Source organism: Melanerpes formicivorus, unplaced genomic scaffold (genome assembly GCF_026170545.1).
Source record: "Melanerpes formicivorus ecotype bairdi unplaced genomic scaffold, bMelFor1.0.p_v2 SCAF_19, whole genome shotgun sequence".
Classification (NCBI taxonomy): Eukaryota; Metazoa; Chordata; class Aves; order Piciformes; family Picidae; genus Melanerpes; species Melanerpes formicivorus.
In genome coordinates, this window is record NW_027142371.1 from 9,224,108 (window position 1) to 9,244,022 (window position 19,915).

The window sequence follows — 19,915 nt, forward strand, 5'->3', positions numbered from 1 at the left end:
ATTTGTATTCTTACTGTAGCAGGAATAGCAGAATTTGTACTCAGTGACTAAGAGCTTACTGCCTGGTAGAATCTTTGGAATGCCTCCATTCTGAAATAATTGCTTTTATTGTCTTCTTTGTGTCTCTCATGCTGTCTATGTGTATTGAAGTAATAATGAAACCTTGAACAGTTCATGTTCTGTGGCACACTAAAGAGACTCGTAAAAGCTGGAGTTGGAGCTCATTTATCAAGTTACCCTGTCCACCCTGTGAGGATGCACAACCAATCTCTGCAACACATTTTCCTAGATCTTTCATTCAGGCTCGTTTAAACTATATCAGGCAGTAAAGTTTCCATATGTCTCCTCAGAGACAGAGGAAAACCTTTTTTTCTGGCATTCAGCCTAATTTGTGTTTTTCTTCTTTGCAGATGTATTTCCATTATATGCATCAGCATTCACTTTTCCAGTGGAAGTGCACTCCTTTTCTGATGTTTAGACTTTCCTAGCTGCAGGTTTATGAGTATTGATTCTCTACTGACTTAACATTTCAGAAGCACCTATTAAAGAGATGAGGATAAATACTGTGTAGTATTTAAATATTTCAGTTCACCATTACAGTTGGCATTTGGCAAACTTTGTTTAGTGAATCCTCATACTGTAGCTCAGAGATTAATTTGGCTTTTTTTTTTTCTCTGGAATACTTTGCAGGTGTGCATCTTAGCATCAAATCACTAGCACCTCCGATCCTCTTTGACTATTTTCTGAAACCGAGGTCAAAGGAAGAAAGCCAACACCATCGTGGCTTGTATTGGGATTAGTGTGACCAGCAGGAGCCAGGAGTGATTGTCCGCTGGTACCTGGCACTGGTGAGGCTATACCTTGAATACTGGGTTGAGTTGTGAGCCCCTCACTACACTGACAAGCTGCCCAGGACAGTGGTAGAGTCCCTGTGCCTGAAGACATGGCTTTGGCAGTGCTAGGTTAATGGCTCGACTCGTTGGTCTAACCTAAGCGATTCTGACAAGCACAAAGGCCTGGCACAAGGCTTCTTTGGCTTAGCACAGGCTTAGAGCAGCACATCGCCCTTACATAGCGGGTTGTGCGGGGTAATCACGAAGCCAATGAGAGGCACCGCGCCTGGGTGAGAGCCCTGTTAGGGACGGCAGCACGCCGGAGCCGCTTCGGAAAGACTCCCGGTTTCCCCGGGCCGGCTCCCTTCGCTGCATCCGGGTCCCGCACACCGCCCGGCCCGGCCCGGCCCGGCCCGCTACCCGCCTGCGGTGCCTGGCGTGGCCGCCGGGGGCCGCCCGCAGCACCGTGGTGCCCGCCCCGCTAAGCCGGCGCCGGGGCGGAGCCGTGCGGACGGGCCGGGCCGAGCCGAGCCGAGCCGGGCTAGGTGCGGGAAGATGGCGAACGTGCAGCTGGAGTTCCAAGCCAGCGCCGGCGAGGCGGACCCGCAGAGCCGCCCGCTGCTCGTCCTGGGCCAGCTCCACAACCTCCACCGCTTGCCTTGGGCCCAACTGCGGGGCAAGCTACAGCCGCGGGTCACCGAGGAGGTGAGGCCGGTCCGCGGCGGGAGCGCGGTGTCTCAGCTTCCCCCATACACACAGACCTCTTCAGGCGGTGACCTCGGCGCGCAGGGAGCGCGGCCCCTTCCCCGGCACCGCCTCCCGCCGGGGCGCCCACGGCTTCCCCCAGCCCGAGAGGCCGCGGCTCCGCGCCCGGCCCCGAGCGGCCTCGTGGTGCGGGGGAGGCGGGGGCTTGCCGGCCTGCGGCTGCCTGCGCGGCGCCGGGGCCTCCCGCGGCCAGGGACCAGCCGGGAGCCAGCCAGGCCCTCGGGAAGGGACCCGGCCTTGAACTACAGAGCCCTGGAGGGCATTACCCCGTTAAACACCCTCGGAGTGGCCCTTAACGGAAAAATAAAGGGGCAGCGAGCCGGTCACGGCTGGGCACCGGGGACGCAGCGGAGTCTAGCGGGAGCCTGTTGCTGAGGCGCAGCTCTTCCCTCTCCCCCTCACCCCCGTGCCCACCTCAACGGGTGGAAAGCGCTTTACCCGCCCCTGAGGTGACGCGGGGATGTCTGCAATTAACGTTATTACCGAAACGCGTTCTCCGGTGCCCGAGAGAAGGCAGGAGGCTGAGCCCCGCTCCTTGCACAGGGCGAAGGGGATGAAAGCACGTCCCTCTCCACTGTGTTCAGCTACCGCAGTGGGATGTGCGGACCCACTGTATTGAGATGGTCGTGGTGGGCTGCGATAAAACGATACGTGTTCTGCATCGCGGCTTTTAGGTCTCAAAGTGTTCGACAGGCTTTTCTGCTGGGCTCCCGAATCTCTTAGGACAGTGTTTAGCCTTCGTTTTCTGTTTGTTTTTAGTTAAATTGCTACGTGAAACAGTAACTCAGGACTAATAAATCAACCCCATCTATCAGTACCAAAACTGCCTTAAAAAGGCTCTGACACAGCCTTTGCACTAAGTCATGGAGGTTTACATTTTGATTCCTATAGCTTAACATAGATGCTTGTAACAGAAAGTAAATTTGTATTATCTTCTTATTAGTCAGGTTTGGTTTATTTCCTGTTTCTTTTCACTCTAGAGGCTATTGCATTGAGAAGTGGTGCATGATTTCTTTGTTTCCAACACCTAAAATCCTACAGTTAAAGACTGCTTACATATAGTAGGAATGAGATGGAAAGAGAAGTCTGATACAGTTCTTTGTCTTTAAATTCTTTTTTCTCCCCAGATCTGGCAATCTGCTTTAAGCACACTGAATCCCAACCCCACCGACAGCTGTCCTCTCTACCTGAATTATGCCACTGTGGCCGCTTTGCCTTCCAGGGTCAGCCGGCACAATAGCCCATCTGCAGCCCAGTTCATCACCCGCCTGGTCAGGAATTGCCTCCCAGGAGGTGTCAACAGATGTATTGTTGTAAGTGGCCATTTGGAAATGCTTCTGGTGAAATGTCTAGTCAAGTGTTTTCTTGACTTTTCAGGATTTTAGCTGGTATCCAAGGAGACAGGAGGTGGGCAGGCTTTACCCATGTAATTATACTGACGTTTATAAGTGGGTTTGCACCAATGTGTAAACAAGACCTAACTATAATGGCTTATGCATGGTCAAGCAGTTGGAGTGGAGGGAATTAAAGATAGATATGTATGGAATGTCTTCAACTTGAAATGTACATGCAAAGGGAAACAAGTGGTGGGTTTTTTTGATCTAGGATTTTTAACATGAGCCCATGCTCTAGGAGATTGATGTAGCCTGCATGCAGGGTGTTATGTCTATACTGCATAGCCCATTTAAGGTGCCTTGTTTGTGAAATAAGTCTTAATGCAGATTAATGCTCTAACCTGAGTCCTTTGCAGAGGAGCTCTTGAACTACTTTAGTCATCTTCTGTATGAGCCTGATGAATTTGTTACTTGTTTCTGTGGCTTTTCCAGATCAATTCAGATTTTGGGGTTGTTAGGGAAGGCTTTTAGGCAGTGTCAGTTACAAAATCCAACTATACTCTTCACTTGGAAAACTTAGTTGCCAGAGTATTAGCTTTACTATTTTTTCCCTTATAGTTAACTTTGAAAATGCTTAGCTAAAACTGCTTTCCCTGTACTGAATTTCAGAAAAAGTTACATGTTTAAAAGTTATTGGGTTAATATTACCCACATTTTCAGTCATTTCTCTCTTTGTTTCATTCATTTTGAGCACATATTGATGGTTCACATGCCTCTTTTTCCCCCCTTATTCTGTAGACTGAGCTGTGTTAATTGCAATATAATTGAAGTATAATTAAAGCAGTCCATCTCTGTTAAAAGGATGTACTAATTCCCACACAGTCAAGTCCAGCAGTGTAATTAATTTCCATATGGGAAATGAGCTGAACCAGTTCAATGTGGTAATGTTTGTGGTGCCACTCTGTCCATGCCCAATATAAGTGATGGCTGCATCAAGATATACTCATGTCAATTCCCACCCACCTACTTCCCCCCCCCCCCCCTTCACCAATAATATCATGTAACAGATCCTTCTTTTAAATGTACTCTTCCACATCCCTAATGTTGTTTGACTCTGTCTCCTGGCTGGTGTTTCAGATGGTCTGTGAGCGGTCTGAAGTCTTTGCTTCTGCTTGTGCATTGGCCAGGGCTTTCCCCTTGTTCACGCATCGGTCCAGCGCATCGAGACGCACAGAGAAGAAAACTGTAACAGTTGAGTTCTTCCTGGTTGGACAAAACAATGGACCAATAGAAGTGGCAACACTTAAAGTAAGATTTAGGGGGCTTCTGTCATCAATTTTTTCCGTTATTCTGTGAAGTTGATTTGTGTTTCTTCAGTTTGTTGCATGCACAGATACGTGTTTCTCAGGCTACCTGTGGAACAGATGTTTTAGCTGAAGTAATAAATTCTCCTGGGTCAAAGATTCTTGAAACTGATTAGTTTGCAGCACCTTTGGTTAGAGATACTGACTGTATTACTGCAGCAAAGGCTGAAGATCTTGTTCAGAATTTAGATTTGGGGGATGGAAAACACCAAACAAATAGCACAAAGAAAATGTCTCCTTTCTCATGTTTATCACAGATGCAGTGTATTTTTAGTCTCCAGTATTACATTGCCTTTGGTGTGTGGGCTTCTCACTGTCTTTTACCCAGGCAAAATCCATATGTGGTGCAGGTGAATGTCTCAGGGAAGCCACTAGAAGTTGCATATTCTGAGATTGCATATGGTCCCTGCTCTTACTGTCTCATGCATCTTCTTAGCTGTGTTTTCCTAGCAGAAACAAGACCTTAAGAAACGATACAGCTTGGAGATGAGCTATACGTAACAGTTAAATATGCCTAAGTTGTCTTTCAGTAGCAGATAATCAAAAACTGTTTCCCTTGCATCTGACTGTTACTGGGAGGAAAGTCCACATCAGGTAACTTTTAGTATGCTGGATCCTAAATAAAAAGCTGTTTCAGGCTTTGCACTTGAGCTGTTAGGCAACATCCTGTTGAGTGCTTCAGGTCCTGCGCCTCAGTACAGATGGACACTCGCTTAGCTGATCAGTCAGCAAGGCAGTACAAATCCCTTAAAAATGTTGGCAGTGGATTTGACAAAGGATATGGTGTTTCTGCATCTGAAATTCGCAGAATTGCAGCTTTAGGGTTTGGTTTTTTCTTTCAATTTCTTTTCCTTCGTGCTTTGTTCCTTATGAACCCATTTGGCCAGACCAGCTTTCAGGAAAGCGACAGAGACAGATGTGCTATGAGGACAACTTTTGATCACAGACTTTTTCCATGCCCCAAATCAGAAAAAATATAAGTGGTGTCAAAGATAGTTCCTTCAGATAGGTAGATTCCAAACCACTTTGGTTATAAAAAACAAAGCTAAAATTATTTCTACCTCCTGTTCTTCCCCTTGATATCAGTGCCAAAACTATTACTGGCTTCCTGCAAGCCAAGTTTTCACCCCTTAAATTCAACTAGCACCAGACAGTTAATGTACAGGGTGGAAGAGGCATGTGGTAGGATTTTTTTAGCTAAACCTCTCCCTTGGCATGTTCCTATAGTTTGCACCTACTGCATTGTTCAGAATGTTTTATGGTGAGGACTAGCAGGGATTGCTAGATTTTACAAGGCACTTACTAAAGGCTGCCATTATCCAAGTTCTCTGAAGTACACTGAAAACCAAACCCAGACACAGCTCATTTCCATAAGTCATACCTCTTTGCTTGATCTTTGGGTTAGAGCACCTCCATTTACCTGCATGGCCCTGATGGTGGATCACTCCAAACCTAACTTGGCTCCTGAGGAGATCCTTATCCCTTTGGGGAAAGTAAAGCAATCAAAAGTAATTGCAGGGAATTGGGCACCATTCCAAAGCAAGCCAAGGTTTATGAGTCTACTGGGATACAGAATGTATAGAGTCCTTAGGCCAGTCTGGCCAAGTCAAACTTCATACACCTCAGCATAAATGACTATCCAATGCATTAGATTCCTTTGAAACCCATCTTGATTCGCCTGTCTGCTGTGTGTGGTCTTCAGTGTAGTGTGGCTGCTGGAAAGCTTGAACAAAGTTTCCTTCCACCTAGTCTTGTTTCAAGTTGTTGATCCACAGGAGTTAAAAGTTGAAGTTGTGTGTGTGGTGCCCTCGTTGTCCCTTTTTTCCCAGGAGGATTCTTCCTGAAGGAGACAGCCTCAACATGCTCGCTGTTGACCACTTTGATTCTGTTTACTCTTGCATAGATTAGTTTTCACTCAGTCCAGGTGTGGGTCAGTTGGTTTTGCCACAGGAAAGAGAAACAGAAGTTTGTGTGTTTTACATAAATATAAAATACTCCCAAGGGCCTGCCATGTAGTAGATCTCTTAATGCACTCAGCCACTCTGCCTGCCATGCACAAACTTGAGCTTTCCCATGTTGAAGATTCTGCAATCTCTGCAGGTTTCCAGCCCAGCAGCCTACAAGCTCATTGTGACTTCCTCAGTTGGCTTCCTCTTAGCTTTCTTTCCTCCACTTCACATTGTTTTCTTGATTTCATTTTGATAGTGGAGAAGGCTAGTAATTTTACAGTATCAATTCACTGTGGGAAGGAATAAAGTAGCTTAGAAGTTAGGACACAGGGAAAAAATAGTGGTTGGCTTGACTGACACTACTTAGTGCCATGCAACTGTCTCTGATCGGTGCAGTTAAGCATCAGTGTGCTCCAGGGGAACCACACATCTGATGTAGGCTGCATGTGGCTAAAGGCAAAAGAAAACCAGCCAAAGAAAGGCCAGTTCTCAGGTGTCCTGCTTCTTTTCATAGTGTCTGGCAAGTGCTACAGAAGGAGTCAGGCTGGCTGCTCGAATTGTGGACACCCCATGCAATGAGATGAGCACAGACAACTTCCTGGAGGTAGGTAATACACCTGGTGAGTAAGAGTTACTAATAGTAAGTCTAGACTACAGTAATCAAGAGCTGGTGTTGCTCTCTTTTAGTAAAATCTGTGTGTCAGCAGTGGGAAGCACATCAAAGAACTTGTCCAAGAATGCTGAGGCTATTTCTTTGGCCTTTAATATTTCGTAGAACTTTGCTATGTTGGAAGGTGGCAGAGTGCACAGCTTGGGGTAAGGCAGGGGGAATCAGAAGACTCAAGTTCTTGATTCAGTCATGAAATTGGCTTCTTTGCCAGTGCAAGTGTTCTCTTAAGCTTGATAAGAGTCTGAACCTACGGGACAGAAGTTGACGTGTTTCCAATTGAGTTTTATCATGAAGATCTGGAAAGCTGTCGAGAATGAAAACATCTCTGTCCTGTTGCATCAGGATGCAGGGGAGTGGACAGATGGCCTTTACCTCTGAAGATTTCTTTTACTGGCGGAGCTTAAAGGTCAAATTTGTATTTCATGCCATAGTGTGTCAGGGATATCTCAGTGGAACTAGGCCATTGGAAAACCAACACCGCACCCAGAACTGGGAATGTTTGTATGTGTATGCATGCAAAAATAACAGAAATCCCTGAGGTGGGTACCTGTATGTGTGGAAAGACACAATATGTCCTTCAGGTGGCTGACTGACGGTGTACTTTCTTGTTTTAATCATGAAGGAAATCAGAAAAGTTGGCAAGGATCTTGGGATTACTCCTACCATTATTCGAGATGAGGAGCTGAAAGAGAGAGGCTTTGGAGGTAGGTCTTGTTGAAAATTCAGCTTTCTTGCCTAGCAGTCAATGGGAATGCTTTGCCATCTCCATTGTAATGTTTTACTTGCACATTTTGCAAACAGTTTTACTGCCCATAATATTCCAAGATGTTCTAGAGAAAATAGCTACAGCTTGCTCCTCACAGTCATTCTTGCCCACAAGTTGTTTAATTCTCTGTTTTCCAGGTATCTATGGAGTTGGCAAGGCAGCTTTGCATCCTCCAGCCCTAGCAGTTCTTAGTCATACTCCAGATGGTGCTACACAGACCATTGCATGGGTGGGCAAAGGTATTGTGTATGACACTGGAGGACTCAGCATTAAGGGAAAGGTATGCAAACACTTGTTCTGCTGCCTTGGCTTGCATTATTGTTCTCTGATGGAAATTATTCAGCTAATGTTTGTATGAAGCAAAGTGTATCTGTTTGAGTAAACTCTTGATCTACTGTCATGCACATGGACACACACTCTCAGTGGAGAAGACCAAACAGGATTCAAGAAACACTTCAGAGAGCAGTTAAATAGCAACCTAATATTTAGTCCTTAAAAGCATTGCCCACTGCTAGGAGAAGGATAGAAACAAGAGTGTTTAATTTCTGATTTTGGAGAGCAATCCAAAACTCATTTGAGTTGGCCTTGGTGCAAATCTTGTAAACAACTTCTTAATTTTCCTAACAAATTACCAGTAGAGATTTAGCATGTTCCAGTTCTAAGGCTGGATCCAGCAGTAAGCAGATGCACGTGTTCTGTGTTTCCATTATGGATAAGCACTGTCAAGACCGGAGCTGTAGAAGCCTCAGAACCACTAGTTTTAGCAGGCATGACTCTGACATTCTCTTTTAAAGAAAAAAATAATTCTGTGGTTCTGTTTGAACAGACTACTATGCCTGGAATGAAACGAGACTGTGGTGGAGCAGCTGCTATTTTGGGTGCCTTCAAAGCCACTGTGAAGCAAGTAAGTAAAACGTGTTAATTGATATCGTGTATCCCAGCACTGCCAAGGAGGAGTCTGGCTTTGGATATATTCCCAGATCTGGGGGCCAGTCTATTCCTGAAGTTCTGACCTCCCACTGCTATTGGTGATCTTGAGCCACTCTCCTCTTTCTGCTATTTCAGGAAAATACTTCAAATCTTTACCAAGATCTTGAGAGCTGTGAGAATACTATGATACTATGAAATTCCTTGAGTCCTGATTTTGTATTTTAAAGAGTTTCTTGAATGTCAGGGTTTGTTCTGCAGACTGAGTGTTTTCTGTTTTTTTGAGTCAGATTTATACTTGAGTTACCCAGTGCTGATTTTGTTTAAGATGTGGGATTTGGGGCAGCTGTCACCCCCTTAACAAAGAAGGGGATGAGTGACTCTCTGATATGAAGTCTGTCCCTGTTCCAAGTCCTATGCCAATTCTGATACTAACCTACTGGGGAAGTGGCAGCTCTGGTCTGATAAGGAACTGCTGGTTGGTTTGCTCCTGTGGTAAAAAAGTGGTAGGGAAACTGAGAAGCAGCCAGGTACTGAAATAGCAAGAATTAAAAAAATGCATATTGTGCCTTAGTAATATAAACTGGGGAAAAGAAGTGGCCACTGGCAATCAAACTCTCCCCTCTCCACAAATCAGATGACTGAGTCTTGCTGACAGAGCAGCTGTTGCCTCCAAGGAGTATGCAAAGTTCAAAGAAAGTCGACTGCTGCAGATTAATGCATGGATCTGATGGAGGCTTTGTCCAGGGAATAATCAGTGCCAAATTCCCATTTCTCAACAGTTTAGCTCTGTGCCTTGGCCCTTGCAGCATGTTTGATGTGGAAAGATTGTAAACTTCATAGTTATCTGCAGAGATCTAAAATGAAAACCAGATTTGTGAGCTGCATCTGAGGCAAAACGGTTACCTTGCTGTGGCTTAGTCCTGCACAAAGTTAGATCACTCAGTGCTTTGGGAGAATGGGAAAGCCATGGGTGCAGGATGTTCTTCCAGTGATTCACTCCTTGATTCTGAAGGAGTTTTTTGTATGATTGTGTGCGCTGAGAGAAAGTTGCATTTCTGTACCCAGTAGGTGTGAATGTAAGTGATTTGTCATCTCGTGTAGTTATTGTAACAGGGAATAAACTGGCAGTGATATGTTTGGACAAACAGAGCCTGAAGAAGCTGTTAGACCTCACAAGAAATCTGTACCTTTGTGTGCAAAAACAAAAGAATTATGTCAGTGCTTCATTTTGCCACCTCATGTAAGAACACCTGTTAATAAAATCCCTGCAGAAAAATGTGTTCAGGTGGGCAGTGGAAAGAGTTTGTTGTGGTTGTTGTTGTTACTGTGTCAAAGCTTTTTTATTTTTCTTAATGAATAATGTGAAGCTGGAAGAGATTTAAATTAGTTATGCTTTGTCACAGAGACTGAAGTTGGAAAGGTGTGTTGGATAGAGAGCTGAGTGGGAAGAAGGGCAGTGGTTATTACCCATCTGCAGAAAGTGCCTGCATGCTGTCGCAACAGTTTTACCACATGATTTAGAAAGGCTTTGGAGAGGAAAATTAAGCAAGTGATTTTTCCTAGAAAGGTGCAGTTCATCCATTCAGAGCTTTCCAACACGAGGAAGAAGAGAAAAGTATTAACTTGACTTCTTGAAATCCTCCTTGATCCTGTGTGTTGGCATAGTGAATCCTGCTTTTGAAAAGCTGCAGACAGAATGAGAGAGGAAAAGGCAACTGATGCCGGAAGCAGGTCTTTGCTTTTTGACAGTACATTAACCTCATCTCCCACTTGAAGGAGGAAAATTTAGTGCAGTCCAGTGAGAGACTGTGGACAAAGTGGTAGTTTTGCTGCACAGACCATAGAATCATAGAATGGACTGGGTTGGAAGGGACCTTCAAAGGTCATCTAGTCACAGGATCACAGGATGTTAGGGATTGGAAGGGACCTCTGCAAATCTTAAGAGTCCAACCCTCCTGCCAGAGCAGTCCAACCCCCTCTGCAGTAAGCAGGGGCATCCTCAACTAGATAGGTAGCACAGAGTCCTGTCAAGCCTCATTTTGGAAGAGCCAAAAGTACATACAACTCATCAGCAATACTGTTTGCCCTCTGACTGGCCTAGGTTGCCTTATGATTTCTAGATGCTGCCTTTTATTTTGAAAGGTTTTGATTGATGCTGAATCAGTTAATGTCTGTAGTCTAAAGGACAAATGCAAGTCCCGAGTTCTTCAGCTACAGACTTTTATCAAGGGATTGACAGTAAAACTGACCCTGATTTCCTTAGGAATTTGATATTTTTAAGGCTAGCTATCCCAGTTGAGGAGGAAGTATGTTTTTATTTGTTAAATGCTGCAGTCTCCCTTTCTGTTCTCAGGAGCCACACACACAATACAGCCATTGTATATACAACAAAATCATCATACATTTTAAAATGCCTTTCATACCTGTATGAAGTTTACCATGTTCCTGGGTTGCCATGATGAAAGTTACCTTCCAAGAAAGTACTCAGAGATGGAATTCCTTCACCTGTGGTTGGTTTTGGGGGAAAGTATAGAGTTCACAAGTGGCTGCATATTATCATTTATTATTTCTGTTGCTTTGCACTGTTATTGTAGGCTCTTCTTAGTGTGGCAGAAATGGGGGGGGAGAAGCTTAGTTGTTGTTATTGGAGATGAAATAAAAGGAGTGGAAAATACAAAGTTTGGAAAATAATCCCAAGTATCCTGACTGGCTGTGTAATGTCTTTTCACAAGCCTCTCTAATTGTTACAGTGAAAGCATCCATTGCTTGGATCTTTCCTTGTGGCTGTGAAAGGTGGAGGAGTTACACAGTCTAGACATGTTGTGATCTCTGTTGTGAGTCTGTTGTATTAAAGTTAGATGTGTGAAGCATTGCATCTCTGTAGATTTTCATAGAGGGCTACTGTAGTTTAGTGACTTGGGTTTGGTGAGTTTGGAGCTGTTTCCTGGTGAGCTCAGTGGGCTTTGGAGTTGTGCTTGTGAAAGATCTTACTGGGGCTGGCTGTGAAGAGCAACTTGGAGAATCAGGTTTGACTAAACCTAACTCGCTCCAGTTGCATCTGCACAATGCATATGAAAGGTGTTTTCATTTAGATGCCTTGCCACTGAGAGAAGGCTCAACTTGTTAACTGCTTAAACAACAAGGGCTTTCTAGATCCTTTCCCCATTTGTCTGTCAATGTATGCGGGCTTTTATTCACTCCAGCGAGAATTCTAAAACCAGTATTAGATGTTACCTTCTCACCCACTTTCTGCAGCCTCAGCCCCAAGTTACAAGACATTCCTCACAGACTTTTCCATATAACTAGTGGCATTGCTGTCAAGAAGTCATAATCTCTCATTGATTTCAGTCCCAATAAATTAGCTGGATGTGAATCAAAAGCCATCTCTCTCCTGTTGTCGTTACAGGGGTTTAAAGACAATCTTCATGCTGTTTTTTGTCTGGCCGAGAACGCCGTGGGGCCACGTGCAACAAGACCTGATGATATTCATGTCCTTTACTCTGGAAAGTAAGATTGTATCTATCCTTTCACAGAAAACATTGAGAGGAAACATCATCTGTGGTCCTGTTTCTCTGAGTACCATACAGACTTCAAACCTGTCCTTCAATCAGTTTTCCTCAATAGTGGTAGCAGCATTTCAAACAGCTATAGGAGAAAGTTCTAAGTGTGCTTAGAGTTTCCTGTTGGGTATGTAAATACACATCAAAATACACATCACATGTCATGAGCTTAAGTCTCCTTAAAGCACCCAGGTGTAGGTGCTGTTTCCTGTGTCCATCTGTAGTCTATGCTGTCTCAGTCATGGGGGCAGGCTACCACTGTGTAAGAATCTTTTGGTTTAATCACAATATGATACCCCTGTGTATGGCAGGGTTGAGTTCCCAGCTCAACATTCTGGCTCTTAGACAGACCCAACAAATAGACCCAGCCATGAGACAGTGTTATTAGGACCCTTTTCCATGTGTTCTGTCTGGGTGCTTGCAGCTAGGGAATAAGCAACCATACAGACTTGCAGAGTCAAATAGAAAAGGCGAGGTTTGAAACTCTCATCCATTATTCTAGTCCAGACAGATGAGTCTGTTACTGTATTAAATACCCTCTCTTTTTCCTAGAACTGTGGAGATCAATAACACTGATGCAGAAGGTAGACTGATACTGGCTGATGGAGTAGCTTATGCATGCAAAGATCTCGGGGCTGATATAATTCTTGATATGGCCACTCTTACTGGAGCTCAGGTACTGATGTGGAGCTGTTAGTGGACACAGGGCTGAATCCTTCTGCTGTGTGCTTTATACACTGCTTTGGCTCTGTCCTAGTCTTTGAGGGAAAGTGAATACTGTGAGCTTTGTCCTGGATGGTACCTTCCTAAACTTGTGCAAGAGAAACTTGCCAGCAAGACCTCAATGAAGTGTAAAACTCTGCACACATGAGATGTGCCATGAATATGTCACATTTATGACTGCATTACTCAAGCAGGGCTTTTTCTGTTCTTTATGCAACTGTTTTGCACTGGCATACTCAAAGAAGAAATGGTGCTGTTCTGATGGCATTAGCAGCAGCTGTAGGCAGACCAGTACTCAGTGTCTGCAAATCAGTAGCTTTATGCTTAGCAGAACTGATTTGATGATGGCCATCAGGAGTTTCTCTTGCCCATAAAATGCCCTACCATGTAAATCATACACAGGATGATACAAAGCTGTAAACGTAATGCTGTTACTTTTTTCAGTCAATTCCTGCTGTATAGAAAGTTAAATTGATGGCCAGTGATTCTTCTGGAATGGATTGTAAAACAGATTGAGCAGTAGCTGCAGTGTCTTTGTGTACATTTGTAACACTTCTTGTGGAGTTGTTTTGGGATGCTTGTTTCTTGGTGGTTTTGTGAGGTGGAAAGCAGCTGTTAATGCTGAGGGGGAGTAGTACAGAATTCTCCTACCCAGCACAGTTAAGGTGAATCCTTCCTGATTTTGTGTTCTGTCTCACTAGGGAATTGCTACAGGAAAGTATCATGCTGCTGTCCTCACCAATAACGAAGAGTGGGAAAAGGCTTGTGTTAAAGCTGGCAGGAATTGTGGAGACTTGGTCCATCCTCTTGTCTATTGCCCTGAACTCCACTTCAGTGAATTTACCTCTGCTGTAGCTGATATGAAGAACTCGGTGGCAGTAAGATGTTTCTGGTTTTGTTGGGGTTTTTTTTCTGCTATAAAATTTCATTTATTGTGAAAGAACTTCCTGTTTTCTGGGTAATATGGTGGCCTGGGGAGAGATGGCTGAAAGCTCTTTGTCTTTTAGGAATGGGCCATATTATTGTGGTTTTCAGAGTCTGTTACCAGGGGATTTTGCAGGCTTTGTGTCGCTACACTTAAATTTAGCATCCATTTTAAACAGAGTAGCCTGCTGCAAAGGTGTGTTTGGGCAGCTTGCTCTTAAGCATGGGCCTGAAGTGGATGCTAAATTCCTAGATGGAAACTGTTTAAGAAGTGGTCAGGTATTCCTCAGACCATACAGAACCAGCAGAGACAGTAACTGCCAATGCAGAAACCAGGAAATTTAGGACAGAGGCCTTGTGAATTGCTGCAGCCAATTCTGCTGTGTTTAAAGAGTTGCAACACGCAGTTTAGATTCTAAAACCCTGCAGAAAGGAGCTTGGGTGGAAGAGGAATTGAGCAGGACCAGACTGCTACCAGGGATTAAGTCAAAGGATTTACAGTGTACTTGCTTTGCAAGACTGTTCTAGGGCCATTGCACACATTGCAAGCTTTGCACAGCTGTCTTTTCTACAGGCAGGAATAAAACACTGATGTTTTCTTTCCTTGCAAGCCCAACTGTATTTGTATGATCTCTGCAGGACCGAGACAATACTCCAAGCTCCTGTGCTGGGCTCTTTATTGCTTCTCACATTGGCTTTGACTGGCCTGGAGTCTGGGTCCATATAGACATTGCTGCGCCTGTTCACGCAGTGAGTATGTTCATAAGGCCGCTGACACTCCTGCACAAGCAAGCTGAGTGAAGGAAATGGCTTGTACCTGCAGATACTCTCAGTCCTGTGCCAGTAAATTAAAAGCCAGAGAATTAGGTTGAGAAGTGTTCTTTTGAAATGTGTTGGCTGTTCCTCTGTGGTGTATATTTCTTTCTTTGGTAGCTTCATCCCTTTATATTTTTCATTTTGGTTTAAAAAATATTCTAATAGTGACTTTAGTCAGGAACACCTTCCTCATTGTAAACTTCAACTTGCCTTCTTCCTGTTCATGGCAATAATCCTAGCTCCCTCTTTTCACCCAGATTGTTTTGAGGTGATTTGCCAGAGCTGATCATCCTGTCGGCTGACCTGCAGCAGAGCAAACATTTGTTTCTTCTCGGGGCTTTCCCCCCCTCCCTTTGATGGAACTTTTGTGTAGTCTTTTTTCCTAAAAAACAAGGCAATTTACCCCCCCCACCTCCTCTTTTGCAAACCCAGTTTACTCAGCTCATACTCCAAATCCATAGTCATGCTGGATGGCACATTCTCTTCCCTGGACAATGCTAGCATGAATCCACCCTTGAGTCAGTGTGAGCTCTATGTGAATCAGATGGTGTGTCGGTCTAATCTAACTGGGACAGATTACAGCAGCAGTAGGGATACAGAAGCACAGCTGAGCAGGCCTGCCAGGTTCCCTGAGTATTCCCTGTGGCCATGTGCCATCACTGCTCTTGTTGAGTGAGTAGGGAAATTAAAAGTAGATTCAAATTATACAATCTGAGGGTGAATTGTTTTGTGTTGTGGTGTTTTCTTCCTAGGGTGAACGAGCTACTGGCTATGGCGTGGCTTTATTGCTGTCTCTGTTTGGAGGGGCATCTGAAGACCCTTTGCTAAACCTCGTGTCCCCTCTTGGGTGCAATGGAGACTCTCCCACTGAAGATATGGAGAGGGACTCCAAACGGCGACGGCTGGTTTGACGTGCCCTGGGCGACGGGGTGCATGGGTTACCTCACTTTGCACTGATTCCTTCTCAAGCAATGAAAATGTCACGTGTCAGAAATTGCCATTTTTTTTTTACTCTCATGATAAGATTTATTACTTGTTTCTGATGAAAACAGACTGATTTCTTGGATTTTTTTAAATTATTGGTGCACACAGTTGCTGAACAATATCAGTGGTGCAGAGTCCAGGCTCAACTAACTGTATCAGGAAGAGGGTGCACCCTCCTCTGAGCTCCTCACAAAACCTAACGAAGTGCATTAATGCATGAGAAGCTCTCTCTAGTCTGAACAAGCAACTGCAGCTATTGCTTACAAAGCCTTCTGAATTACTTACTATCTGTGAGGTTTTATCAGATATATCTGCAGGCCCCATTACATCTCAGAACACAGAACAAGGGAAAAAAAAACCACCTCTGTAGACTGGGTTTGTTCAATGACAAAGTTTAGCTTAGAAGCAGAGGAGATGTAATGAGAAAGGGCCTCTAGTTTTAATAAGGTGCTGTTTCTGCATGTTTAATGTTTTTTTTCTGACCAGTAAAATCAGCAAGAGTGGTCCAGAACATATCTCTACGTAAATCTTTCACATACAAATTGCAGAATGTATCCATGTTAATAGAATGAATAGAGGGACTGTGATTGAGTAAAATCGGTTTACAAAGCAGAGTGGCTTCCTGCCACCTAATAAATTTATTATTATTAAAGCAGCTTACGTATCCCATGTGGTGTTTCATGGTGTTATTTACATTTCTGAGAACACTGAGTGCTCCAAAAGCTTGTGCGTGGTGTCATTACTCTGTTCAAATTCCTTTGCCCAGTACTCATGCATCTGAAAGCAGAACTCGGGGAGTAACAGCTTGCACTGGGTGGTTCGGAGCCGTTCCAAAGAGCTTGCCCTGATTCACTTCATTTGTTTGATTCAGCAGTAAGCAGGGATGTGTAGTCTTGGGTTCTGTCTCAGGCAGTCACACAGAGTTTAAAAGCACTCATCTGGCTTGGGCACCCACAGGAAGCGACTTACCCCAGCGTGTGTAATGTCAGCATCAGAGCTGGGACCAGCGTGACCGGCTTTTAGTCAGTGCTGGTTCCTACCCCGTGGTTTGAGCATCAGCCTTTGGGAACATTTCTTGGCGTCACTGGAGTGTTGATGGTGCAAAAATCCCACCCAGCACACACTTTTGGCTGCTTTGCAGATAAAGTCAAGCTGAGTTGTGATGAATTGCACCTTTCCCTGTGTCAGGGGTGATCTCGGGAGAGCACCAGTGCTGGGGTTCAGATGGAGTTCCAGCGATGAGGTACACATCTGGTCTAGGCACGAGTCTTTTGGATTAAAGGCTTCATGGAAAGCTTAACACATAAGGGAGAAGAAACATTTTTCATCCTGGTTTTGGGGCTATATTTGGTTCTTTGGGGACTCTATTTGATTCTTCTGCAGAGCGTAAGTTAGTTTGTTTAACAAGCCCCCCAGTATGTCATTACTTCTTACATTTGTTCACTTTTGCTGTTCTGGGTCCCTGGTCCACTTGAACATAGTTTTGAGAGATCTATATATAAATGAGTTCTGCCTTTGGCCATTCCAGTAAAAAAAGAACTATCTGGTACCAAAAATTGTTGTGGGAATTGCCCTGATGAAGAGTTTGTTTTATTACTGACAGCCTGACCTAATGGCAGAATGTTCTGATTTCACTGGTCTGAAATCAAGTGTTTACTCTCCATCATGTAGAAAGACTCTTCAAATTAATCAGTTCCAGTGTTGAAGCTCAATCTTTTGCAAAATGAGGCAGATTTTTACATTAAAAGCCCCTGGGTTTGTGGTGTAAGGCTAAATTCTAGTGTTAGTCACTGAATGCAGCAAGCCCAGGTAAAGGATTTTGATGACTGATTATCCTACTCCTCTCTTTTGCTGTGTCTCGGAGCATACCAGCACCAGAACAAGAGGACACAGTCTCAAGCTGTGCCAGGGGAAGTTTAGGCTCAAGGTGAGGAGAAAGTTCTTCAAAGAGAGAGTTGTTAGCCATTGGAATGGGCTGCCCAGGGAGGTGGTGGAGTCACTGTCCCTGGAGGTGTTCAAGAGGGGATTGGATGTGGCACTTGGTGCCACAGTTTAGTAGTCATGAGGTCTTGGGTGAGAGGTTGGACTTGATGATCTTTGAGGTCTTTTCCAACCTTATTGATTCTATATCATTCTGCTGGGTTTGTTTTGGAAGGCACATAGTGGATGCCATCATTAAAAAGCAATACCTAATATGAAAGAGTCTACTCTGCCACACCTGAAATCAATGGGGATAAATACTTAAGAATTATAAAAAACCCCATAAAATGAAAATTCCATAATAAAATCCCTTGCCATTCCCAATGCACATTATTGCTTCCTTCTGCTTGGATAGAGCAGAAGCTTAGGACATACACTAGGCACTGATTGGTGAGCTGTGTTTACTAAATAAATGATTCTTTTGTGTTTAGTGGAGCTTGCATTGGGATCACTCCTTTTAAGCTCACAGTGTTTCTTAACTCCCTAAGGAGTAGCATTTTAGTTCCTCCAAGACCTGTCTCCACCACTTGGGTTTACTTACCTGATTCAGGTGCTGAGTGATTTTAGCCTCAGCTGCAGCATTTGTTCTGTGTTATCTTGGTATGAGACCTAGAAGCAATCTACAAAAGAGAAGATCCCAAAACTGTCTTAGAAGTAGCAGGTACTCACTGTCAGAAATTAATACATGGGATGGTTACCAAGCCTGCACTGCACAGCACAGCTGAATGTGGTCAGGGCAGCCGCCACCCCCTCCTCATCACTGTGGCCTGAAGTGAGCAGATTACAGAAGCCTCCTGATGTTCTTATGGCCACCCTGCCCCAAGTGCTCCACAACTGCTAATGCATTTAGGTTTACTGTCCCTTCTGCATGACAAAGTAGCAGTTACTCAGAGGAAACAGATCCAGATACCAGAGTCTGACCTCAGTGGATTTTGGTGACTGCACTTGAAGTATATTCTGGCACCACTTAAGCAACTTTCATAGAAGCACTCCTACACAGCACACACTTGTGTAATTTTGTAAAACACTGCTAGGTCCTGTGGGGTACCCTGGGCCAACCCTTCAAAGAAACCAAAGCAGCACAGGACTCAATGAGCTGCTGAAGGATCACTTCAGTATCTAAGCAGAGAACTGAAAACTGGGAGCTCCCAAGCTCCAGGTCTCCACATGTCCCACTCTTCAGCTGCATTCTAAGCAACCACAGGAGATGGAGCATGGTCACAGAGAACCAGGTTCCAGCAGAAACACAGAGCCAGGGCGATGCCTCTCCAGGTTGTTCTGTAGGAATTAGAGCTTAAATGACTACAGCTGTAGGCCCAGCAGTTTTAAGAGGAGGAGTCACTAACTAATACACTCCCCTAGAAGTCTTCCTCCTTTGAGCTGTGCTGTTACATGGGGATGGTTCAAATGGAAGCTGATATAGACAGCAGGTAAGATAGCAAGTTCCTCTGCCATGGCCACTCAGCTCTGGGAGCAGCAGATCAGTGCTGCTCTTTATCTTGGTGATGAGGTACTCTGGGCAGTAGTTTTCTGTGAACTGTGTGGCAGATGTTAGAGTTGGGGACAAGGATGGTCTGCTGGTTTGCTTGCTCAAGTGAAGAGGAATTAGTGTTTAATGGATTGTCCAAGGCCAAGGTGTTTGGTCAGGAATAAATGTGTCTGTGACGTTTTAAGTTTGTGAACCTTACCACAAGAAAGGTCCTTCCTGGGTTTGCTGCATTTTGCCTGTAGCAAATTAAGCTGACTGTAATTTGCCACATTTTGTTACTACTAAATGCTGTCTGAACTGAGGGGTGGTGACAGACACATCACCACAGTTTTATCAGGGGCTCAGTCCCTAGAGGAAAGATGAACTCACCCAAAGTACTGCTTAGGCATTAGTTCTTGCTGGTAAATACTGACCCTAGGAGGGTGGTTACAAGGTGCAGTAGACATGGGTGTGCTCCCTCTGCACTTCACAGCATCTCGCACACTGCTGCCATGTGTTAGCCAGGATGAATATGGTACCAGAGCTCTGGTAGAGCTGTGAGCATAGTTCCATGCAGCAATGGCACAGCTGTGCTGTGTGCACATCTGTAAATCATATGGGGGTCCTGCACCCATGTGTGGTATCTACCAAGTTCTTGGACAATGCTTACTAGGTAAAGGGCATAGTGACTTGTTGGATCATTGTTTAGTGCTAAATTGATCAAAGCCTTCTGCTGAGAACCCATGGGAAATAATGTGGTGAACAAGGGTCTAACAGGATGCTCTAATTGCAGCCTTGATAGCCCCAGAGTTGTGTGTACCCTAAGGAGGTGAATTAGCCAGAGATATG

General features: G+C 44.5%; 1 protein-coding gene across 1 annotated transcript; it reads left to right on the plus strand.

Moving 5' to 3' along the window:
• The first annotated feature begins 1,336 nt into the window (after window positions 1-1,336).
• On the plus strand, window positions 1,337-16,287 carry NPEPL1 (aminopeptidase like 1). The gene is made up of 12 exons (XM_068150016.1): window positions 1,337-1,538; window positions 2,726-2,911; window positions 4,070-4,240; window positions 6,760-6,849; window positions 7,538-7,619; window positions 7,819-7,961; window positions 8,508-8,585; window positions 12,018-12,118; window positions 12,724-12,847; window positions 13,596-13,772; window positions 14,458-14,568; window positions 15,387-16,287. The coding sequence occupies exons 1-12, from the start codon at window positions 1,389-1,391 to the stop codon at window positions 15,543-15,545; spliced, it is 1,572 nt and encodes a 523-aa protein (XP_068006117.1). The 5' UTR covers window positions 1,337-1,388; the 3' UTR covers window positions 15,546-16,287.
• The last annotated feature ends 3,628 nt before the right edge of the window (window positions 16,288-19,915 follow it).

What these genes read in the sequence shown, in the direction of transcription:
- NPEPL1 (XM_068150016.1), top strand. Translation starts at nt 1,389, where the DNA reads ATGGCGAACGTGCAGCTGGAGTTCCAAGCCAGCGCCGGCGAGGCGGAC. An exon ending in GCACAGACAACTTCCTGGAG is followed by an intron (nt 6,850 to 7,537) that starts GTAGGTAATACA and finishes TTAATCATGAAG; the next exon opens with GAAATCAGAAAAGTTGGCAA. An exon ending in ATATGAAGAACTCGGTGGCA is followed by an intron (nt 13,773 to 14,457) that starts GTAAGATGTTTC and finishes TGATCTCTGCAG; the next exon opens with GACCGAGACAATACTCCAAG.